General features: G+C 41.3%; 1 protein-coding gene across 20 annotated transcripts in view; it reads left to right on the top strand.

The window, feature by feature from the left end:
* ANKS1B (ankyrin repeat and sterile alpha motif domain containing 1B) overlaps positions 1-16,510 on the top strand; it is a 1,079,287-nt gene that overhangs the window by 1,044,627 nt on the left and 18,150 nt on the right. For all 20 annotated transcript variants that reach the window (XM_060656669.3, XM_060656668.3, XM_060656666.3 and 17 more), the window contains one exon: positions 6,096-6,233. In XM_060656669.3, coding sequence (XP_060512652.3) covers positions 6,096-6,233 — 138 coding nt within the window. The remainder of the gene's footprint in view (positions 1-6,095; positions 6,234-16,510) is intronic.

Here is a 16,510-nt window from a genome sequence, read left to right as displayed (position 1 = left end):
GCACAACCTAAAGTCACAACCTAATTTTCATATCTGATGCTTCCATTGTGCTTTATTCCTAGACAGTCCTCTCCTGACCACTGCATATCTCTTACTCTGCCCTAGAGAGGTAGAGGGGGTTGTTCATCCTGCACGGCACAGGGGGAGGAATGGAAGACCTCAGAGTCTCTGTTAAGTGACCGCCCCACAGTCATACAGCCAGCTGGTCGTGGAAAAGGATTGACTCTCTAACACATCTTCTGTTCCTCCACAGCCACCATCCACCAGTTAATTTTGAGTGTGTGCTCCTCTTCCATTCTTATTACCGCCCATTAGACTGTGATAGATGAGCCGTCCAGCAAAGCACTTCTTTCCTTTTACTCCAATGAATAAGTGATTTTGGCTGCTTCATGGGGAAGAGTCAGGTGCCTAGGTAGAAACTCGCAAGTGTATTTATTGCCTAGAAACTTAGGAAACAATTTAAACCACTAATCCTGATTTAAGAAGGAAGAAGTAGAAAACAGTCTTGAATTAAAAATAGAACTTAGAGGGGCACCTGGGTGGCTCAGTTGGTTGGGCGTCTGAATTAGGCTTGGGTCATGATCTCGTGGTCTGTGAGTTCGAGCCCTGCGTCAGGCTCTGTACTGACAGCTCAGAGCCTGGACCCTGCTTTGGATTCTGTGTCTCCTCTCTGCACGTCCCCTGCTCACTTGTGCTCGTTCTCTCTCTCTTTTTCTCTCTCTCAAAAATAAAAATAAACATTAAAAATGTTTTTTCTAAATAGAACTTGGAATAGATCTGGTCCTTAAATGTTGTAGATGAAGCACATCAACTTTTTGTAGATCCATAGCCCAGAGATAATTCTAGCATGGCATTTGGCCCAGAGGTCTCTGACTGGTTACAGACCTGTGTTGAGACCAGCAGGGTTTTGCAAGAGGTGACACAGTCCCCATATCCAACGCTTGGCTAAGAATGGGTTGCATTTTGCCTTCCTGTTCTGACCCCCTCCTCAATCTTCCCATCAAGCTAAATTAGGAACAGTGCAGTGCTGGAGTTTGTTTTTTGTTTGTTTGCTTTTTGAATGCCAACTTCAAACAGGGCTTATGCTATTTTTTAAGCACAAAATAATTCAGAACATTTGCCTAAACAAGTGCTCTTTTTTTTTTTTTTTTTTTTTTTTTAATAGCACATACTTCTCCCTCTAAAAAGCTCAGAGTCAGATTAAGAGCCCATTAAGCATGTGTGCTGTTCTCATCTGCATCAGCTGCTCTACAGGTCCCCTCCAGGCAGCCCTCGGCTGGGGCTGCTCCCTTTCTGTCTTACCCCTTCTCTGCAGGGGCACTGCATTCTCTGAAAAGGCCGGGCCTAAGGAAGAGACTCAGGAGAAAGGCCTGCCTGTCATAGCCATGAGTGGGGGGAGGGAGAGGAAGCTGACTTCTTGGCTGTATCACTTCAGCATCACACGCCCTTCTTAGAACCTCTCTGTTAATTGGCTAGACCAGACAATTCTACTCTACACCCACCAGCCAGGCACCTGTTTAGCTGTTTCTCAACATGATGAAAGGCAACAGACCAGAAAAACAATCTCTCCCTGTTGCAAGGGACTGGGCTGCCAAACTTTCTATCCCAAGGAAGGGGCAGGATAAGCCCCTCCTCACTCCTTCTTTTGAGTCTTTTCAAAGTGCTAGTCTCCTTAGAATGTGCTGAGGTATGAAGGCTGAGCAACATAAAAGGAATCCATCTTAAACTGAGGTACATCACCTGTACCTTATGTTGTCATCTGCTTTTAATTTATGGAGGAGCCACCAACTGATATGTAACAGGAGGTAGAAAAAATCTGTCCCTCCTAGACATCTTCTCCAAGGAGGAAACCAGCCATCCAGTCTCCATGCTGTCTCCAGCTGTGGTGTCCTTGGTCTTAGATGCGTCTTACACATGGGAAACTGGCCTCATCATTCTGCAAAGGTAGACCATGCAGAGTGGTGGCAGTGTTTCAATAGTGAGACCTCGAGCTCACCACATCCTGGCCTTGCAGAAAGATCAGGAAGTTCTGTTCAACAGTCCCTCCCTACACAAGCCATCAATGTGAATTCAATTAACAGCATATTTTTAAAGTGCCAGTTAAGATGATTAAACATCGGTTATTCTTAATGAAATATAGAATACATTTATTAGCCACCTTCCCTCTAGATCATAGCAACAGAGTTTCAGTAGTGGGAGAGGAGGCTGATTTGGGAACATGAAGCAACACAGAAGAGGGCAGTCTCAATGGGCAGCTAAAAGACAGCCCTGGGTTCCTGGGAAATACAGAAGTGGGGGGTTCCAGAAAATTGGGGGAATGGCAAAAAAGGGAAAATGTCTTAGTCCATTTGGGCTGCTATAACAAATTAACATGGCCTGAATTGCTTAAGTAATATGCATTTATTTCTCACAGTACTGGAGGCAGATTCAGTGTCTGATGAGAACTGGCTCATAGAGGGCATCCTCCTGCTGTGTCCTCACATGGCAGAGAGAGCTAGCTAGGTCTCTCTTCTTTTGTAAGGGACTAATTCCATCATGGAGCCCCATCCTCAGGACCTAACCACCTCCCAGAGCCCCCCCCCCACCCCTCCAGATACTATCACATCAAGGCTTAAGATTTCAAGGTTCCTAAGAATTCAAGATATGAATTTGGGAAGGACACAGACATGCAGTCCGTAATAAAGAGAGATCTCCAAAGATATACTTTACCTACTTTATAGTTTTGCCCAGGGTCATGATGCTGTCACACACCACTGAAGACAGTTGAGAAGTGATTCAGGAAATTCAGTACATTGAAAATCAGAGGGCAGGGCTCCTGGGTGCCTCAGTCAGTTGAGCATCCGACTCTTGATTTCAGCTCAGGTTATGATCGCAGGTCATGGAATCAAGCCCCACATCAGGCTCCGAGTTCATCATGGAGATTCTCTCCCTCCCTATTCCTCTGCACCTCCTCCCCACTCATGCTTGCTTTCTCTCTCTCTTTCTCTCTCTGTCTCAGATAAAATTAACTTTTTTCAAAATGACAGGGAGTTTTTCAGTGTAATACTTTCCCAAGAAGTTGATCTTCCAATCTACCGAATGCTAGTAAAGGATCTCAAGAACACAAAATGCCAATTTAGTTAAAAATCACAGCGAATGTTCTATTTCTGATGATAGTGGATCTTGGATAGGTGAGACCAAATCCACACTCCCCAAGGTCATGGCAGCCCCCAATTAAAATGATGGTGGAGACTCTCAGCACTTGCAAACATCCCTGTGAAGACTTTGTAGATTCTTTTTATTTTTATTTTTTTAATTTTTTTTTATTTTTAGAGCATGAGTGGGAGAGAGAGTAAGAGAGAAAGAGAGAGAGTGAGTCTTAAGCAGGCTCCATGCTCAACATGGAGCTCAGTTTCACAACTCCAACATCATGTCCTGGGCCAAAATCGAGAGTCATATGCTTAACCAACTGAACCATCCAGTTGCCCTGACACCATGTAGATTCTTAAATTCATTTTAAGACTCACTAGCTCCTCATTTAGTTTTCTACTTGAAAACCTATCTGAATGCCAGAAGAAGATCATGGCCTTCTATTTTGAAACTGTATCTTGCAATAGAATGTTATTTGTTTATGGGATTCCAATTTCAAATTGAGTTATTTTTGACAGAGTGCTGCGTGTAGTGTCAACATACAGGGCCACAGTGAAGAATGTCTTAATTTAATTTTCTTTTATGTGTTAATTCTGTAATTGCTTCTCAGCCACACAGCTCAGTAGAGTGGGGGCCATGAAGTACTTGCTGGGGGTGCTGGCAGGGAAGGACATTTTGTAAGCGTTTTTAGGCATTGATGGGTATACGCGGAACATTTTATTGCCAACAGGTTATTTCAGACTGTGCAATTAAAAAGTAATTAGCGTAACTAAAGTATTGAGGGTTTTAGATCTATGACAACTGGAAAAAACGTAAATGGGATATTATAAGATAAAAAATGCGCAATTATGGGAATTTTTTTTTTTTCAAATACGTCTGTGTATCAAAAGAAATTTCTAGCAGAGTTTGAAGCCAAGATGATGCTCCTTGGTTATTTTGTGCTTTAGGATAATAATACTTAAACCTTTCTTCACTTACCTCCCACCAGTTATTCTTAGAGGCACGTTGGAATGAGGGGGCTGGCAGGGAGATGCCATGAAGAAATGCTAGAGAGAAAAAAATGACATTATGTTAAACCAGTGAGGGAGAGGTGGCAATGAGGGGCCCTGCAGTGTGTGAAAGAGCCTGAACTCTACAGTCAGACAACCTTACATTTTAGTCCTAACTCTACCACCTGTCCTGCATAAGGCACTTACACTGAGTATCAGCTTCCCCACCTGTAAGATAATGATAGCCACAGCGCCCACTCATAATTCTGGACAGTGGGTATAGTTAGTAAGGTATTGTCATCCACAGGGCCCTGCATCAAGCAGGGAATCCAAGACCTGAATAATGCAGAGTGGTTGTTTCCCTCATAGTACCTCTACACCTTAGCCTCCACAGAGTCTTTAGGAGGGAGCACCTTGAACTGTTGGTGGGAATGTACATTGCTGCAGCCACTGTGGAAAACAGTGTGGAGTTCCTCAAAAAAATTAAAAATAGAAATACCATATGATTCAGTAATTCCACTACTATTTACCCAAAGAAAATGAGAACGCTAATTCAAAAAGATATATGCACCCCTATGTTTATTGCAGTATTAACAATAACCAAGATATAGAAGCAACCTAAGTGTCCATTAATAGAGGATTGAATAAGGAAGATTGTGCGCACACACACGCACACACACACACAATGGAATATTACACAGCCATAAAAAGGATGAGATCTTGCCATTTGCAACAACATGGATGGACCTACAGGGTATTATGCTAAGTGAAATAAGACCAAAAAGACAAATGGATAGGATTTCACTCATGTGGAATCTACAAAATAAAACAATTGAATAAACAAAAGGCAGAATCAGACCTATAAATACAGAAAACAAACAGAGTTGTCAGAGGGAAGGGGCTGAGGGGATGGGCAACATGGGTGAAGGGGAGTGGGAGGTACAGTCTTCCACTTATGGGATGAGTAATCATGCGATAAGAGGCACAGCATGGGTAATATAGTCAATTATGATATAAGGGCTAATGTTTAGACTTAATGACAAATAGGACTATAAGTGGCATAATACCGTAAGTATGTCATTACAAGACTGATTCTGAGTAAGCAATTCAGAATTGTTTATCAGTGTCACATTGTATGGTGACAGATGGTAGCTATACTTGTGAACATAGCATAATGTACAGAGAAGTTGAATCACTACATTGTACATCTGAAACTAATGTAACAGTGTCAACTAAACTCACATTTAAAAAAATTAATGTTTATTTATTTTGAGAGAGAGTGAGAGTATGAGTGGGGAGGAGGGGCAGAGAGAAAGAAAGAGAGAGAAAGAGAGAGAGAGAGAATATCCCAAGTAGGGTCTCAATCTCACAACCTTGAGATCATGACCTGAGCCGGAATCAAGAATCAGATGCTTAACCAACTAAGCTACCCAGACACCCCCCCCCAAAATTTTTTTTTTGAAAGATAGCACCTTGACATTTCCACCTCCCCGTTTCCTTCTATACCTGCCTTTGCTCTGGGGCAGTAGGAGCAGGGCACAAGACAGTGAGCAGCAAGATGGGGAAGAGTTTCTCCCAGCATGCAGAATGTGGCAGGTGATCCTTTCCAGACAGAATTAGCAGAAGGCAGCACTGCCTATCTATAGGTGTATATGGGGAATCAAAACACTAAAATGCTTCATAACTACTATTTTTTTAAGGAGTGTCTGCCACCCAGACTGCTTCTGCTCACAGCACCTGGTGAGAACCACTGCTCCAGGATATGACTATATTAGGTTGTTTTTAATTAAATGAAAACATTCCTTCCAGATCTGGTATTCATTTACCCACAGATAGCATGTTGGGTCACCTTGAATGTTGCTGGTCTAGAACATTCTAGAAAGGGGGAAGGCAACTGATTCCCAAGTCATTTGCCTTGGTTCTAAAATTTACTGGTTTGCAAAGGAAAATAATGGTCACTTATGTCATTTCTTCCAGAACATAATTGCCGAGCATGAAATTCGTAATATCTCCTGTGCTGCCCAGGACCCAGAAGACCTCTCAACATTTGCTTATATCACAAAAGATTTGAAGTCCAATCACCACTACTGTCATGTGTTTACTGCCTTCGATGTGGTGAGTAACTACCATCTTTGAACAGATTAAATATTTCCCCCAATATACCTGCATTTTATTGAAAGCTCAACTTACAGTTAAGATACTTGGTTTGTTTATCAAGTGTTCAGATATGCCTAATGTAAGGTACTTTGCAGACTAAGTTTTTCTGAGCTTTTTCTATATTTTCACTCACCCATTAAATTTAGAATTCTATTTCTCCTTGGTATCTGAACTGCTATTGCTCAACTACTAACTTGATTTTTCATATTTGACAAATCCCTTTCTTTCTTTGGTCCCAAAACATAGTAATGTCTGTTGGTTTCTCTGGTGGCCATTTTTAAATAGTAGGGCATAGTAGTCCAGATTTGTTAGGAAGAAAAATAAATTTCAGTGCCACATACATTATTTGTGGTTTTCTATATTGAAAAGTAGTCAAACAGTTTTTATACCTACAAATTATAATTGAGAACACCAAGGTTTGGTTCATCTGCTTATTCAGAATTAGTCTGGTAATGACATACTTATATTATACCACTTATAGTCCTATTTGTCATTAGACTAAACATTAGACCTTATATTACAAATTTGAAAAATGAAAGCAGTGGTAGAAAACAAGTGTTCCACTAAGATAAACAGATACCCTCAGTATGGTACCAATTCTTGAGGATATCTCTAAGAATCTCTAATACAGTACACTGGCCATTCAGCATTTGAAGCAGCGAGAACAGATATGGTTGCAACCATGAAATAATCTGTAATCAGAAGAATCCTAAAATGTCACTTTAACTTGACAGTTTTGCCCTGTTCAATGTGTTTGAAATATACATATTTAAATAATTACACAGAAACTGCAATATAATAAATATATTCTTGGGAGGCCGGCCCATAGTTCTGTGTCATGGGTGAAACTTCTTGGAACAATCTTTTTCATCTCTGGCTAACACTGAAGGACCAACGACCACCATAATCCAAAATGTACACCATTCTAAGGTACATCAGGCTCATGCTCAGAGCATTTGCTCAGAGCAAGTGGCACATGTCTTTCAGTTTTTGAAGACCGAAAATAGGAAAGAATGTTCATGTGCTATTAAAAACTTCCCTCTATTTTGGAAGGTATGTGGAAGTGGTATGTGATCATAGTAAGGACTAGAAAGCAAAGCCCTTGAAAGCTGCTTTTGAATATCTCTGGTTGTGTTTGTTTACATGAGATCAATGGTGTTGATTAAAGTCATTTCAGCATTAGATTTCTGGTGCCTTAAACATAATTTCCATTCTTGTGAAATGCAGTTGTTGCTGTAAAGAGCAAAATTCCATTCTATCCACACATATTTTGGTTTGCATGAAATACCTTTCACTATGGGAGTTGGATTAGTGTCATAGAAAGAACAGGCAGATCAGGGTTCACACCCCAGCTCTGCTTCCTGCACCCTGGTCTTAGACAAGTTGTAGGACTTTTCTGAGCCTCAATTTCCTTTGTCTATAAACCCAGGTACAGGGATTTGTACCTCACAGGTTTTCATCAGGATTGAAATGAAGGAACATATGGAGAGTGCCTCCTAAATAACAGGTGTTCAATGTTCCTTCCCTACCTCTTCCCTCTCCTTGCCTGTTTACATCACAATTGACAGCCTGGCCCTCTTTCTGCTAAAAGACATAAAATAGATCTGCCAAAAGTGTATTTATGATCCAGAGTTTTTCCACTGCTCTTATAAAAGAACTGAAAAAATAGAAGTGATAAATAAATAAAATAGAAACAAGAGAAAGAAAATATTGACTCTGCAGGCCTTATAATGGTATATTGCCTTCATGCAATGTTTTCACTAAGTGTTAACATTAATACTGTGATACTCTTCAGGATGAATTCCAGCCTCTCATTGAGTACTGCAGCACTTCTTTCTAAATTAGTTCTTAAAGTAACATATAATTGGCCTTTATGATCATACCCCAAATATTGTCCTATATTCAAACTAAAAATGATACCTATAGGTCATCTGCCCCCTTGAGTTTTTAGCAATGTATGTGTGATGCCAGAATACCAAGGTGAAATGTGGGGGAAGATAGGCAACTGTTTAGTTTCAGTTTCATGATGGCCCTGATACATTTGGAAAGCACGCAAAGAATTGCTTGATCTTTTAGCTTTTCACCCAGATGTTTGATTTACTGTAGATATTCACAGGCTTAGGATTCTGGCTGGTATCAGCTCCAAAGGATTTTCATCATCTACCACAAATCCACCATTTTAATCCTCTCTAGGTGAACACAGTTTGTCTAACTTCAAAAATAGTAACAAAGGCCACCAGACTTGACCAGGGCCTTTGAGCAATTTTGAGACGCAACAAGCTTTGCTTGCAGTAAAAAAAAAAAAAAAAAAAAAAAGAGCCTCTTTGAGCATGGATTTTGTATCTTTATATAGGGCAGTTCAATATTCAGTCTAGTCTTGGAGCCTTAAAATTTTTTGGTATGAGTCATTCCCCTGGGCTGCTCAAATTGCACACACAAAAAAAGCTGTAAGTATACATGTTATCTTTTAGCTGATATATATGAATACATACACATTTTTATTGCAAAGTTATTGCTGCTTTGACCTTGCAAAGCTTTTACAGGTCAAAACAATGTTTTTATGAGTATCTGCCATCAAGAAAATTCAGTGATGTCTAGAACACTTCAATTTATGGGGAATTAGATTTGAAATTCAGAGTGTTTTCCCATAGAAATCTGGGAAGGAAGGCCCAAGTCCCCCTACAAATCTACCATGTGAGTTAACATAGTTCACTTACTAAGGGACGTTGTCAAGCCTTTAATATGCTCAGATGCCAGGAGGGGGTGGACTGCACCACGTCTCCCCAGCTCACCTGACCATGGAACTGTTTTCGGAGAGCACTTTGCATGGGTGGTGTTCTACAGAACTTTAGGAAATGTTATACTTTAGGATCTCTAAGCCTGTTTCCATTACTTAGAATCTATGATAAGTTATTCAGCTTGTGATTGTTTCAGTTTTAGATGACAGGTAGATCGATGCAAATAAGAAGACTAGAGCAAAAGCAGAATTAGGGGGCAGGTCCCCATGAAAAAAAGCCAGGATGTACCTATTAGCAAGCACCAACCTCCTTGCATTCTAGACTCTCACTGTCATGGCAGCAGATTTCTATTCCCATCTCTTAACTTGGAAGGCCCAGAACACATCTCATCTGCCATAGAACAGAAGGCTTCCCAAAGCCCACTGTCCAGGCAGTGAGAACTTAGAGGAGGAGGCAGCAATACAGCTGGGCAGAAAAGAAGGATGTGTCATGAGACCAGCTACAGGGGTTGAAAACAGGGATCCCACTTTCCCTCCCTCCTGCCTTATCTCAAGTGGCTGAAGGGGAATAGCATGCAGGAAGGATTGCAAGGGGGGAATGAGTGTTTCAGTGGCCACCAGATCCCAAAGCTGCAGTGATCATCCTTAGGAGGATGCTATAGGTAAGAAACAGATACAACCAAGGCCACTTGGAAACTGTCATCTTCTATATACTGTTCACTCATTCTAGATTTCTAAGTAATGAGAGGGGTAAATCAGAAAGATTTCAATGCATTCTCTGTGGAACTATCAGATTTATTGTAAAAATCTAGAAAGGACCTCATTTAATACTTTTAAAATATGAAAGGGTTTTTTTTTTAATAGAATTAAAAGCCATGACTTGTTAGACACTTGCTAATTCTCATTTCTCTATAAAGAATATATTTGCAGTCTTTGGTATTTTTAACCATGCTCATTTGCTCTTACGTGCAACTCCCAAATTCTGTAATCTTGAGCATGCAGCACGTGGTATGGCACAGACTGGCTCAGGAATGTGCAGGCAACGTTGGAGTCATGATGCTGGTGGGTGGTGGATGTGGGAGACAAAGCTCCCTCTTTCCTGTGCTTTCTTGGCTGAATGTGGGCCATGAGAGGAACTAAACTGGAGAAGCAGAGATGATGAAATGCAGGCAGACAAGTTTGGCGGACTGTGTGACAGCATCTGATAGTACTGTGCCACCAGTATGTCCCAGCAAACAAAGCATAGACAGAAAAGGACAGTCCAGTCAAGCACACTGTCCTGACCAATGAGACCTATGCCAGCTTCTGACTTCAGCTCTGCAATGAGTTTCTTTCTTGGTTTTCTCATCTGTTTAATGAAATTAAAAGTCCTGAGCCCCCTTTTTTCCAGTTTTATTGAGATATAATTGGCATAGAACCTTATATTCATTTTAAGTACTCAACATAATGATTTATGTGTATGTTGTGAAATGATCACCACAGTAGCTTTAGTTAATATCCATCCACCTCAAAGTTAAACAGTTTTTCCCCTTGTGATGAGAACTTTAAGATCTACTGTCTTAGCAACTTTCAATTATACAGCATAATATTGTTAACTGTAGTCACTGTGCTAGACTTGACATTCCCGAGAACTTGTGACCGGAAGTTTGTACCTTTTGACCTCCTTCATCCATACTGCCTGTTTGTAAACCGTGAGAATATACAGGGTAGCTCAAAGTTCCTGGTGAGAAGTATTTAGGACTTGTGTTGCAGAGGTTATCCAACAAAGTGGGAACTTAGTGCAGAAAACTGTTGGTGGTAGTGGTGATGATGTTAGTTGACCTCTGACAACTAAGTTAATATTGTGTGTGGAGCCAAGCTGTAGCTGGCATTCTGTTTCTCATTTTCTCCACCTGAAAATGGCCCTCAACCTCTTTGACTATGAGACTATGAAATACGAAAGTACATGGCAATAGAAGGCAACCTTAAAGGGCATAGAGTCCTTTAGATGGAACTCTACCACTTTCCCTGCCTTATTTCCCACTTATGATAGCAACGTAAAGTGAAAGTCTGGTTCTGAAGCCACTGAGACTCCTCGGCAAGTCAGTGTCAGGAGGGATCCTGCTCCCGAGAGCAGTGAGTGGCTCTATACACCACCACCTGTTCCCTCACCAAAAAAAAAAAAAAAAGGAATAAATTAACACTGTCAACGTGCATTATATCTGTATCTTTTCTCCATTGGCATAAATCATTGAGAATTAACCAAGTCACAAAGTCAAAGGTGGGTGGATATTCAAAGAATAATAATCACTTTTTTCTCTTCATCCCTATTTTTTGTGGGGGAAGAAGGGATGGATGTTATTAGTGCCTAAAATCAACTCCATTTTTTTGTAAAATTAGATCTAAGAAAGGCACTCTGAATTTTTTTTCGCAGATTGTCTGGCAGCATTCATACCTGTGTCCATATAGCCTCCCTGCAAAGAACTAAAACTCAGGTGTTCTGTTTAGAAGTGTAGCGTTTAGAATCAGGTCAGCACTTCTTAGACTTATAGTCTGGCCAAGAATTAATCCTGTTTCCTCATCTGTAAAACAGAGCTAACAATAGTACCCACCACTTACGACTATTGTAAGAATTAAATGAGATAATGTGTGTCCACAGGGTGTTCAGCTATTCTCAGCTGCTGAGGACAGGAGAGGGGTAGTAGCAGTTGTATTCTTGTCGTGAGAACCCGTATGAAAAACCAGTTTTTCATTTACAGCATGTGTTTGCTGCAGCAGCATTCCACACTTGAGGAACAAAGTCAAAGTCCATTTAAATACATTTATTGAGTGCCTACTATGAGTCAGGCACAGGTCCCTGCTCTCTAGAAGCTCATAGTTCAGTAGGAGAAGTAGGGACATAACAAATAGCTGCCATGAAATCATACCCTTGCTGCCCTGGAGTTGTGCCAACACCTAGCAGGGCTGGGGCTCTCAGAGGAGGCGTGCTCGGGCTGGAAGCTGAATGCTTACTTTGTGTGAACATGTGATAAGTTTGGAGGCATGACAACTCATTAATTCACTTGGGAGTGGAGAGCTCAGAGTATTACATACACCTGCAATAAGCAAGAAGCCATTTATATTTACTGTTTTTATTAAGCTAAGGAAATGGACTTGTCCATTTGAGAAAGATTTTCAATGAGAAGGGTTAAAATAAAAAGGGTTTTGGATTTGGGAAGTGCCCCTTTTCAAAGGCATCACAGTTTAGTAAAGGTTTACTATAGCTTCCACTAGGAGCATTTACTTTTGAAAAGTGGGGAGAGGTTGAAATCGGGCAAATCTCTCTTTTGCATACCCTTTCTCCAAGTCCCTGTGGATGCCTGCTATCCAGCCGACTCAGGCTATGGTTTCATGTGGACAGGTGAACACAGGGCACAGGTGCATGATCTCCATGGAGAACCTTAAATGTTACAAGAAAGCAAGTCATGGCTTAAGGAAGGAGGGCCCAACCTCCTGGCTAATTAGGTCTTTGCTAAGCCAGTGTGCCCTCATGTACTCAGGATGAGGCATGAAGTTAACCTTAGCGAGTAATGCTGGAATAATGCCCTGCCACCTTTAAAAATCTGATTCTTGAAGAACATTTGGTAGCAGGCAAAAACTATTCGTGATTTAATGTTGCATGAGAAAGAAGCTTATGAAACCACATATCAAGTGTGATTTTAATTTTTTTAATTCACATATGTAAATATTCATATATCATATCAAAGTATTTTGGGGCGCCTGGGTGGCGCAGTCGGTTAAGCGTCCGACTTCAGCCAGGTCACGATCTCGCGGTCCGTGAGTTCGAGCCCCGCGTCGGGCTCTGGGCTGATGGCTCGGAGCCTGGAGCCTGTTTCTGATTCTGTGTCTCCCTCTCTCTCTGCCCCTCCCCCGTTCATGCTCTGTCTCTCTCTGTCCCAAAAATAAATAAAAAAACGTTGAAAAAAAAATTAAAAAAAAAAAAAAAAGTATTTGTATATATATGAATGCAAAAAGAAAACCAACCAAAACGCAGTATTGGCTATATTCCAGCAGAATTTTACAGGTGATTTTCTATTTTCTTCTTTATATATTTTCAAAATTGTATACATGTACCCCTGTTATAATTAGGGGGAAATATTAATTTCATGATTCTTTTGGTGAGCTGAAATTACCCCTAAAGAGGTTATCTGTATATTGGTCAGTCTGCATGTTAGCCCTGAACCAGATAGACATCTTAGCCAAATGCCTAACGTTTATTTCTAAATACTAAAGACTGTGATTGGGCAGTATTTACTTTTACAGATACAATCTATCGAGATTAATTTCTGGCTTGTACTTGAGAGAACTAACTATAGGTGGAGTTAAAGAGATGTCAATGAATTCTGTGAATATGCCCAGAATATTCTCAAGAGTTATTTTTGCTTCAAGATGTGGGTGAAGCAACTTGTAGATGAAGCTTACCCTAGGTCTTAAAAAACAAGAAGTACAAGCAAAATACAGCCAAAAGAGAATTGTGGCTTCCTTCTGGAGACCCTGCTGAGGACCCAGATTAAAAATAACTCTCCTCTGTTTTCAGGGCCGTGATGGCATTGCATGTATTTGTTTGGCCTTTGTTCATCCAGGTCTACCTGTGGGAGAGAAAAGAGAAGGCAAGAATTGGCTCTGGCCATCCATAGTCACCCTTATCTAACCCTTAAGGTGCATGTCCTCTGATCTTAGGGACCTACCAGGCAGCTAATGTACCCTAAGCCCTACAGACACAAAGACAAATGAGAGAAAATACTAGTAAATACCATGAAGTAGAGCTGTGTAAAGATGCTGCAGGGCTGTCTGAGAATGTGCACCTTGCTTAGCCAGAGGGTCAGGAAAGGGATTACGAGAAGGCTCCTGGAAGATGCAGTGCCCCAGGTGAGCATTAACTTACCAGCCAAAGATGAGAGATGGGGAAAGGGTGTTTTGCTAAAAGAGTCATTTTATAATAGACAAAATACTTGAGCATTTGGAATAGTTTTAGGGGTGATTGTTGCAATGAGGACATCCTCTGGGAGGAAGGCCAGCCCCTTGGTTATAGCCTCTCTAAGCATTGGCCGGTGGATTGTCGAGGCCTGCAGTCTGGTCTTTGCGTAATATGCTACAGTTTAACATGGGGTCAAGTATATGTACATCTCTAAACTGAATCCACAGTAAGAGACATAAGCTTCTAATTAGAATCCTGGATCTCTCAGGGTGGAAAGGGACCTAAAGGTCACCTGGACCAGACCCCGTTCTCAGTGTCGTCCCCTCAGTGGCAGTGATTGGTGCCACAGGTAGGTAGCCCATGGTAGCTTTAGCCCATGCAGGTGATGTAGGCATGGTCTTTAGTCACCAGTGCTGGTGTGGCAAACCTCTGAAGCTCCTCATGCTTGTGACTCCTCCGCCCTGTCTAGGGCTTCAATGCCCAGAGATAGCCCTTTGAATGTTTCTGTTGGCATCCTCTTCAGGCGTGGGTAACCTTTGCTGACCTCAGGAAGTAGTTCTGCTGACCCCCAGAGTCCAAAGAATAGCCAGGTATGGGCCCGTAGTTGCCTAAGGCTGTGGAACTAACATTTGTTTATTCCTTCAATTCCAGTTACTGAAATGTGGTGGTTTTGTGTTTTTTTTAATGCTAGCAGAAAGTGCCAGAAGATAGATCAGAATGGTCTACTTGCAAACAGTAGCTTACCAGCCTGGACCAACAGGGCCCTCTCTCCCTGTGGTGTCCCATCCCTTCTCAGCTCGCTCACTTATTGAGGTGTCACTTTCACCAGGTGATGAGAAGGCCACATATGATGTAGCTTGTCAGCCATTTTGGTAGTAACAGGTTAAACAAAGTGAGCTCGCAAATGTATGCATGAACAAATGGACATCATTTATACCATGCCTTCTTCCATCAAGGATTTAAGGCAACCTACATAAATGGGTATGATAGATCTAAAAATAGAGGTACACACAGATCTGAATTAGGTAAAATACAGACTAAAAGGAAGATCAACACCAAGGGAATAGATTTAACATCAGTATGCAGACCACAGAATTGTATGTAGTTATTAGAGCCAAGCCACAAATTTGGCTCTGAGCTTCCTGGAGGTCAAAGCAAATAGGGAAATACATGTCTCCTGTATTGGGGAGTATAGCCCATCCTCTCAGAAAACAAAACTTCAGTGAGACTGAAGTCTGAAAGAACTTTTTGTCCTGAGTCTCTCCATGACACAATATTGTCTGATAGTATCTCACTAACATTCATACAGTGAATCTCCAAAACACAAGTTTCCCTCAGTGAAAGCAGAACACCAGCAGATTCATAAAAAGCAACAAGGCAGGGAGCTGAGTGGCACAAAATACTGGCTCATCTGAGGTCAGATCTGGGTTTGAATCTTGGCTCTGCCCCTTACTAGCAGTGTGAATTTGGCCAGGTTAATCAATCTCACTAATCCTGAACCTCTCACACATAAAATTGGGGGTGATAATTCTCCCTCTCTAAGGTAGCTCTGAGAGTTAGGTAATCTACATCAGGCACTTAGCAGGTCCCTGGGACATAGTAAGCAATGTCATGTGCTAGTTGCTGCTAGGTCTGCTTTATCATCTCTGAGATGAAATAGAATGTGGTTCAGGTTCACAGGTGGTCTGACTCGGTACAGCAATAAAACCTAGCACAGCTGCAAGAATGTACTGAGTGTGTATCTATAAGTTAATGTCCACATACAACATTTTTCAGCTGATCTTGATAGAAATTAGACAGTAGAAGGTTCAACTCTTTGTACTTAGAAGAGTAGAAAGAAGTATTGGGGTTCCAGGTTAAAGGAAGACCTAGGTAGTCTAAAATTCAACTGAGCAGATGTTAGAATTGACATCCAGTGTGAAAACTGAAGAGCCTAAATTAGATTCTTGGCCTAATGGATGGCCAGCCCTACTGGTACATGGAGGTGAGCCACGGTAACATCTGCAGTAGGGCCTGGGTTTTGCTTGGAATAGTTTCCGACCCTCTCTGCCAGAGAATGCAAAGGCACTCAGAACCCCAAGGTGATGGGTAAAGAATAAGTAAGATTTTTTTGAGCTAGACTATTTTTTTTTTTTAATTTTTAACGTTTATTTATTTATGAGACAGAGAGAGACAGAACATGAACAGGGGAGGGTCAGAGAGAGGGAGACACAGAATCCGAAACAGGCTCCAGGCTCTGAGCTGTCAGCACAGAGCCCGACGTGGGGCTCGACCTCACGGACTGAGAGATCATGACCTGAGCCGAAGTCGGCCGCCCAACCGACTGAGCCACCCAGGCGCCCCATAGACTATTTTCTTTTAAGTATTAAAATTGACAGGCTTTTATTTTTATGACTATAAAATTATTCAACTTCAGTTGAATAAAGTTCAAAACATAAAGAAACATAAAAACTCATTCATCATCTCAACACTCCGTGTTAACCATTAGTAACATCTTAATATATATCCCTGTTTTCTGTGCACATAGATACCATCTATGTTTGTATATATCCATATATTTTT

This window comes from Panthera onca, chromosome B4 (genome assembly GCF_046562875.1).
Source record: "Panthera onca isolate mPanOnc1 chromosome B4, mPanOnc1 haplotype 2, whole genome shotgun sequence".
Classification (NCBI taxonomy): domain Eukaryota; kingdom Metazoa; phylum Chordata; class Mammalia; order Carnivora; family Felidae; genus Panthera; species Panthera onca.
This window is presented reverse-complemented; position numbering and strand designations above follow the sequence as displayed.